The sequence below is a fragment of the Myotis davidii genome, unplaced genomic scaffold, assembly GCF_000327345.1.
Source record: "Myotis davidii unplaced genomic scaffold, ASM32734v1 scaffold235, whole genome shotgun sequence".
In the NCBI taxonomy this organism is placed as follows: domain Eukaryota; kingdom Metazoa; phylum Chordata; class Mammalia; order Chiroptera; family Vespertilionidae; genus Myotis; species Myotis davidii.
The window spans coordinates 3,401,790-3,409,856 of NW_006287462.1; the positions used below are offsets into that span (position 1 = coordinate 3,401,790).

Here is an 8,067-nt window from a genome sequence, read left to right on the forward strand (position 1 = left end):
TGTTTCTCTCTCACCTATGTTTCTGTCTCTCTCTCTCTCTCTCTCTCTCTCTCTCTCCCTTCCTCTCTGTAAAAAATCAATAAAATATATTTTTTTAAAAAAAGAATTATATGTCACGGGCGGGGGGGGAGGGGGGGAGCATCAGGATTTTAGAGACGCTTAGGTGGGGCATGGCCAAAAGGGTTGGGAACCACTGGGCTAGAGGCTAATTAAGAAGTGAAAAGGAATGGGGTATTTCTAACATTTTGATACAAAATAAAATACTGTAAAATAAGAAATGACTCATGAGGCTTAGAAGCTTTAACAAGTCATCCACACTGGCCTCATGAAATTCAAGTGTGGGGCCAGGTAAAGAGCCTACCATCAGCCCTAACCAGTTTGGCTCAGTGGATAGAGCATCGACCTGTGGACTGAAAGGTCCCAGGTTCGAATCCGGTCAAGGGCATGTACCATGGTTGTGGGCACACCCCAGTAGGAGGTGTGCAGAAGGCAGATAAGAAAGCAGGAATCTTACGCCTGCATTTCACCTGTATTGGGGAGAGACTAATTCAGACTACCCATGTTGCATGTTATAATCCAGGAGAGGAATGTGGCAGTTTTTATATACTTTGCCCCATAAATTACCGCAGGCTCAATGTTGTACTGCACCCAGTGAGTACATTCATTGAGATAAAGGGTATTAGAGCAATATAAGTATTCTTAGCATGTATCTGCTCTTAGATAGACAGCTTTAGGCAATTCTAGTAAACATACTTCATGAAAGGAAGAAGAAAGCCCAAAAATGGACAGCTACAATGATTGAGGCTGTGAGTCATCACATATAGATCTTCACATACTGATTTCCTCAGTAGGCAATCTAAAAATCTTAAAGCAGTTTTCAGTATTGAACTTAGCTCTTTGGAAAAGTTTAAGTGGAATGCATCTGCTAAATGAATCTGTAGTATTGTAAGTTAAAAGTTTTTAGGAAAATATTGATATTCTATTGACATTCTCTAAACTATGAACAAATGCATTTTATATAGCAGATAATAAGACAAAAGATAGGCTTAAAGAACAAAACTATTTCTACATGAAATATTGTGAGAACAATGTCAGCTCCAGTTCTAAAATTTTCTTTCAGATATGATCCCAAAACAGATATGTGGACTGCAGTGGCATCTATGAGCATCAGCAGAGATGCAGTGGGGGTCTGTTTACTTGGAGATAAATTATATGCTGTTGGAGGGTATGATGGACAAACTTATCTTAATACAGTGGAGGCTTATGATCCCCAAACAAATGAGTGGACTCAGGTATGTCATTTCATTTTTCATTATTCCACTTACTCTGTTGTTTTTTAATTTTTTTATTTAATTATAGTTGGTATAGAGTCTTATATTGGTTCTGTTAGTTTCAGGTGTACAGTATAGTGACTTGACCTTACAGTGTGGTCACCCCATTAATTCTAGTAATCATCTGTCACACCATGTAAATTTATCACAATATTATTGACTGTATTCCCTTTTCTTTTTTATCCATCTCCTCACCCCATCCCTTCTGGTAACCAGTCATTCTTTTGCTCTCTGTTTATATGAGCCTGTTTTTGTTTTGTTTGTTTGTTTGTTTGTTTTGTTTTTAGATTCCACATATAAGTGAAATCATACAGTATCTGGCTTTCTCTGCCTGATTTATTTCATTCAGTATAATATCCTCTAGATCAGTGGTCGCCAACCTTTCGAACTTCACGGACCACCAGTGATCCGCGGACCACCGGTTGGCGACTGCTGCTCTAAATCCACCTATATTGTCACAAATGGCAAGATTTCATTCTTTTTTATTGCTGTGTAATATTTCAAAGTGTACATATATCTCACATCTTCCTTATCCATTCATCTAGCAATAGACACTTAGGTTGCCTTCATATCTTGGTTGTCGTAAATAATGCTGTGACGAACATAGGGCTACATCTAACTTTTCAAATTAGTGTTCTCGGTTTTTCTTTACAATTACCCAAAAGTGGAATTGCTGGGTCATATGATATATCTATTTTTAGTTTTTTGAGAAATCTTCATACTGTTTCCATATGGCCTGCATCAGTTTACAGTCTCACCAACAGTACACAATAATATATTTGATAAAGAGTTGATATCCAAAATATATAAGAAACTCATACAACTCAGTAACAAAAAAATAAACAATCCATTGAAAAATGGACTGAGGACATGAAAAGACACTTCTCCAAAGAAGATATACAGATGGCCAACAGACATGAAAAAATGCTCAACATCACTAATCATCAGGGAAATGCAAATCAAAATCACAATGAGAACCACCTTACGCTAGTCAGAATGGCTATTATCAGAAAGTCAGCAGATAACATCTGTTGGTGAGGATGTGGAGAAAAGGAAACTCTTGTGCACTCACTCTGTTTTTGTTAAAACAATTCTTTTAGTAAAACAGACCCTCTCAATTTTTTGGAGGCTTATGATCCCCAGACAAAAGAGTATTAAAATATATAGCCTGAACATGATAAAGTCATCACTTAATTAAATATGAAAAACAAGAGGGACTCATTAATTTTATAACATAATTAAAGTCCAAAATTACCTTTAACTTTAAAGTATAAGTTAATACTACTCAGACAAATTATTGTTAGTTGGTATGCCACCATTTGCCTGCTGGGAATTGGTGAGATGTTCTAGCATTGCTATAGCTGACAGTCCCACAATCAGGCTATGAGAAAGAGAAATGGAGGGAAGATTGGGGAAAACAAAGAGGGTAGTCAGAAAAATCTGAGCCACTTACCCATACATGACCAATAATTTTTAAATACTCAAGCCACTGACATTTGGGAGCAGATCAAATGGCTGGTCATAACCTAATTAGTTAAGATGGTAATCCTAAATTACATTAACAAGTAAGACACTTGGCCTGGCAAATTATAGCAAGAGTTCCAAATGTGTCTGTTTCTGGGAGAGCCTCACACTTCCAGGAATGATCTTTTGAGATCTTTCTTTTCCGTCACCAAGAACAGAATCAGGAATTTTGCACCCCAATTCAGTATCTGGTACATAAAAGACATTCGTATGTTTAATTGAGCCAAAGCTTTTTTACAAGAAGCAATGATAAGTACTGTTAAGAAAACAAAACTTGGGAGAATCGGACTATCATAGAACTTAACTACTGAGGTAGGTAAGGTCTGCATGTGTAAGGAGCGCCCACCATGAGAGTGGTGGTATGAAGAGTCTCATGCATAGGCAGAGAGTAGTTACAGAAAACCAGAGAACAAAGAAAATGGTTGTTGAGAGGGCTTTGGTGAGAAAGAAGTTGGATTTAAGCTAAACCCTAATGGATCCAACTCAGAAAGTAGAAAGGGGAAATTGTGTGAGAAAACATGAAAGAAATGTCACCAAACAGAAATATGTGGCTCTATTCAGGAAGTGTGGCTGGTTGAGAAGGATAGGAGTTCTTATTGGAGAGGAAGGTTGGGGTCAGGATGGAAATCCATGGAGGTCAAGCTAAAGAGTTTGGGCATGAGAAGTTGGTGGAGACTTTTAACCAAGAGAGTGACACAGTAACAAAAAGTTCACCTGGCAGTAGATGGGGATAGATAAGGTGGGTTAGGGCAGAAGTGAAGGCTTGAATTAGAGCTACAGGATTTCATTGGAAATTATGTGATTACGTCCCCTCAACACTTCCACCTTGGCAGAAGTAGTGTGAATGATAACCATGAAACCCAAAATGGGATAGAAGAATCTCTTTCTCTGGAACATACTTGATTTAAACCCTTGGGCCAGTATTTGAGGCTTGTTATTGCAGATTATTAATGCTTTATGCTGAATCATTCTGTATCAAAATTAATAATCTATGACCACATAGCTATTTTATATGCATGTCACCTCTATCACTATTTCACAGCACCTAAGTGTGAGCTTATAACCATAGTATCTGAAAAATAAATGTTTCATTCAGTGTTCCAACAAATGGACGAGAGGACATTTGTACAGGGAATGAAATGAGTTTACAAAATCTTAAGCCATCACCCACCTTACTACCAGCTTTGACCCAAAGCAGGAGGTGCCTGCATTGTATTTAATAAATTCTCTAAGCTAAACTTACTAGCTGGTTGTCATGACAACATGTACTATTCATAGTGTAGAGATTTAGTGTTTTGGTTGTTTTGAGAAAAACTGCTAATTACAAACAGATGCTTTGATTTTAATGACTTAGAAGTCACTCCTAGAATACTGTAAGTAGATAAGGTTTTAAAATAGATTATTTGTTCAAGGAGATAGAACAATGATCAAAACAACTGATTCAGATGTAGAATAACTGAGAATTTTCTTACAGTTGAAGTCTGTTGTGTTCTTAAAATCCACTAATTAATACAAACACTTTATATTAGTTCTTTATATTAGTCACTCTTTCACAAATGCTAACATTTTCTTTTTCTTAGGTCAAATGCATAGCTTCTTACTATTTTCAAAGTAGTTCTTTGAAAACTATTCTTTCCACATTTTTGTTTCCACTAGTAATTTTCTAGTGTTTAGGATACATTAAAAAAAATGACAGCCCTGGCCGGTTTGGCTCAATGGATAGAGCATCGGCCTGTGGACTCAAGGGTCCCGGGTTTGATTCCAGTCGGGGGCATATGCCTTGGTTGTGGGCACATACCCAGTGGGGAGTGTGAGGGAGGCAGCTGATTGATGTTTCTCTCTCATCGATGTTTCTAACTCTCTATCCCTCTCTCTCTTCCTCTCTGTAAAGAATCAATAAAATATATATATATATATAAAAGACAGCCTGGCTGGTGTGGTTTGTTGATTGAGCATCAACTCATGCACCTAGAGGTTTCCAGTTCGATTCCTGGTCAGGGTACATGCCCAAGTTGTTGGCTTGATCTCCTGTGATAGGTATGCCAGAGGCAGACAATCAATGTTTCTCATTGATGTTTCTATCTGTCCCTTTTCCTTCCTCTCTCTCTCAAATCATTAAAAACAAAAAATAAATTAAAAAATGAAAACATTTTTTTAAAAGGACAATAAGTGAAAAATTTAAGAGCTGTTCCTTATCTATAAACAGTTTATATTCCTAGCACTCACACTTCTATCTCACTGGCATAGAGTTCATTCATCAGGTTTGTTTCCAGTACTAGGGAGTTGAAAAAGATATTTATTATTAATTTAGTCTGCTAAAAATCAGTGGCACGGGTTTAGCCTTTTTCAGCCATGCATAGAGAAAGCAGTCATTATTTGGGAAGTTACTGTTTTTTTTCCGGAGTAAGCAGATCCCAGGCATGCAGTGTATTTTGTGTATTCTCTGAGATAATCCTCCTACAGGGCCCTTCTAGATAATACTTGATATTTTCTCCATATTGGTCATAAATTTGCTTTTAAGTATTCAGCATTTTCTCACAATATCAGCATTTCCTCACACCCATATTGTACACCATTTTACCCAAAACATCGTACTTCATGTAGAACAATTCCTCAGTTATAAAAACACGTTTTCACTATGTGTATGTGTGTGTGTGTATTGAATCATTACGTTGTACACCTGCAACTAATATAATGTTATATGTCAATTATATCTCAATTAATAAAAGAAAAATCACCTTTAAAGAGAGGTGAATAATACCTAATCATGTGACGTACATAAGTGATGTGGGATGTCTGCAAGAGTTTCACATCAGGGGGAGGTTTTGCGGGGAGGAACCCGGCCAGCGGTACGCCTGGGGCAGCAGCCTGTTGCCAAGGAGTATGGACTATTTCAGTGTTTCACCAGCTAGTCTAGTATTATCAACATTTTTTCCTACAAACCAAAAACATATGTCTTTTTGTTTCTTTTCAGGTTGCTCCATTGTGCCTAGGAAGAGCTGGGGCTTGTGTTGTGACTGTAAAATTATAATTTAGTGTTTTGGTTTTTAAATGAAAATATCCTCTTTTATGAATTTGGTACATTTATCCTACTATCAATGGATACATTTTTAGGAAATTTGCAATGCCACATTCCTGGGCACAAAGTGCCTGATCTCAAAGTGAAGATATTTTTAAAAAGGGAGGCTGAACCAGAATCATATCCTTTCATTTCTTAGTAAATCAAAAGTATAGCTGGTAGGTTATGAACATACATTCCTCATATAAAATACAAGAACAAACACACTGCTCCTAAGCACAGCCCAGTGTTAATTGGAAATTTCATTTCTTAATAATGAAACACATTATCCAGATTTCTTTTATTACAGTGCAAATAGACCAGATAAAACTTGTAACTTTTTTCTTTGTAACTTTATCATACATGAGTTGCAGTATTTTTTATTCATTTCCTTGTTTAACCATAACCACTCTTTTAATGATATACTAAAGAGTATGCTATTTAGTTTAGTGGGGTTTTTTTTCCAGAAATAGCTGTAATATATGTGCTTTGGTTGTGGATTTTTTTCTAAAATAAAGAAAAACATTAAAAAGTTAAAGTAATAATGACCAAATAAAACTTGATACGATCGTTGGAATATATTTAAATATTCATCCTATTATATTTAGATTCACCAAGAAGTACATATTATGATATTCTCAGATTGGAATTGAAACATGGTGTTCTACATTAAACTTAAGATATGCAAATTTATGTAGAGAAAAGAAATGTTATATACCCTATAATGTTCTTTCACCTAACAAGTATTTAATTATATGAATTTGTTTTCTTTTATAAAAGATGTTTTTATCCCTTTGTGCTTCTTTGTAATCAATCTGGGGGAAATGGGATATTGAATGTTTGGAAAATAAGTTTAAAATGTTTATTACCCAAAGTTTTGTACATTTGTAAACTCTAATTACATATGTGGATATTAATACTCCCAGTGAATTGCTTATTATTTGCAAAAATGCACTGGGCAGTAACATTTTATGATAAATCCTTCAAGGTATAAGTCATTAATTTACATCCTAATATAAATGAGTATAATCTAAATAACCATATTTTAAAATACAGTGTTGTGGTTAATGTGTTTTTGCATTGTATATCAGGGTAACCTTTATTTTAGTTGCTTTCTTTAAAAATTAAAACAAACTTTTTTTAGCTAATTTGAATGCTCATGTAATGTTTCCACATTGTTTCTAGAAATCAAGGAACTGAGTACTTCTGTTTCCCCAAACAAAACCTGTAGTTATTTCACTTTGTGGTTGCTTAGAAAATAATAGTGATGGTGACAAGTACATTAATATTTCATAAATTTATTATGTTATGAATATGAATTCAATTATTTTCCTGACAAGGAGGATCAGCTGTGGAGTATATTTATATAATTTAGAGGGAGGGAGGGAAGAGGAAAAGGTATAAGAAACAAAATTTTCAAAAGCAGAAACATATCAGTACATTATCTCTTCTTGTGGAGGCTTAGACCTGTGATTTGAAAGGAAGCACGTGTACATGTACTTGTGATCATTCCTTAGAACACTGTCATCCACTCTCTGGCTCCCTGTGCCCACGGTGGAGCCAGACTCCTTAAAGTAAAGGAACTGATTCCCTCTCTGAGGACCTTCCTTTCTTTTAGGGAGTCACTAGAACAGTTTCTTTGATTTTCTGTCCCACTAGAGAACCTCTCTGATGCAGTTTTATAGTCAATAGGACCTGCTCTCCTGGATACTAATGAAGAGAACATTTCTTTTCTAATGACAGAACATTTGCCAAACACTCCTTCTTCCAGTCTAGGGTCTTACAAATCTAGAGGAAAATGTGGCTCTTCCTTGTATCCATCGTCCAACATTGCTGCCTTGACTTTACTCTTAGTCTCTCCATTGAGATGTCTAGTTGCTCTTTATTTTAACCCCAATTAATGACCACTATGTGAAAAACAATGTTTGCTAATAATTATTGATGCTCATTATGGACTGGGGACCTAGTTTTTGCATGCTTGAATGCACTGAATCCTCACAGCAACCTTGTGAGGTACGTTCTATTATTCCTTTTACGGAAGAGGAAACAGACTTGGAAAGTTTAACCCCCCAGATTATATATAGCAAGTAAGTGGCAGAGCAGGGTTTCAGTGCAGGCAGTCTGGCTCAGGGTCCACACTTTTATCATTCCTGC

The 8,067-nt window shown here is 36.0% G+C and overlaps 2 protein-coding genes across 2 annotated transcripts in view; both read left to right on the forward strand.

The window, feature by feature from the left end:
- The window catches only part of KLHL5 (kelch like family member 5), a 50,479-nt gene extending 43,265 nt beyond the window's left edge, over nucleotides 1-7,214 (forward strand). Inside the window, exons 10-11 of the mRNA XM_006759286.2 lie at nucleotides 1,121-1,292; nucleotides 5,830-7,214. Coding sequence (XP_006759349.1) covers nucleotides 1,121-1,292; nucleotides 5,830-5,886 — 229 coding nt within the window. The 3' untranslated portion in view covers nucleotides 5,887-7,214. The remainder of the gene's footprint in view (nucleotides 1-1,120; nucleotides 1,293-5,829) is intronic.
- WDR19 (WD repeat domain 19) overlaps nucleotides 3,459-8,067 on the forward strand; it is a 79,535-nt gene continuing 74,926 nt past the window's right edge. Inside the window, exon 1 of the mRNA XM_006759287.2 lies at nucleotides 3,459-3,463. The gene's annotated coding sequence lies outside the window, so the exon portion shown is untranslated. The remainder of the gene's footprint in view (nucleotides 3,464-8,067) is intronic.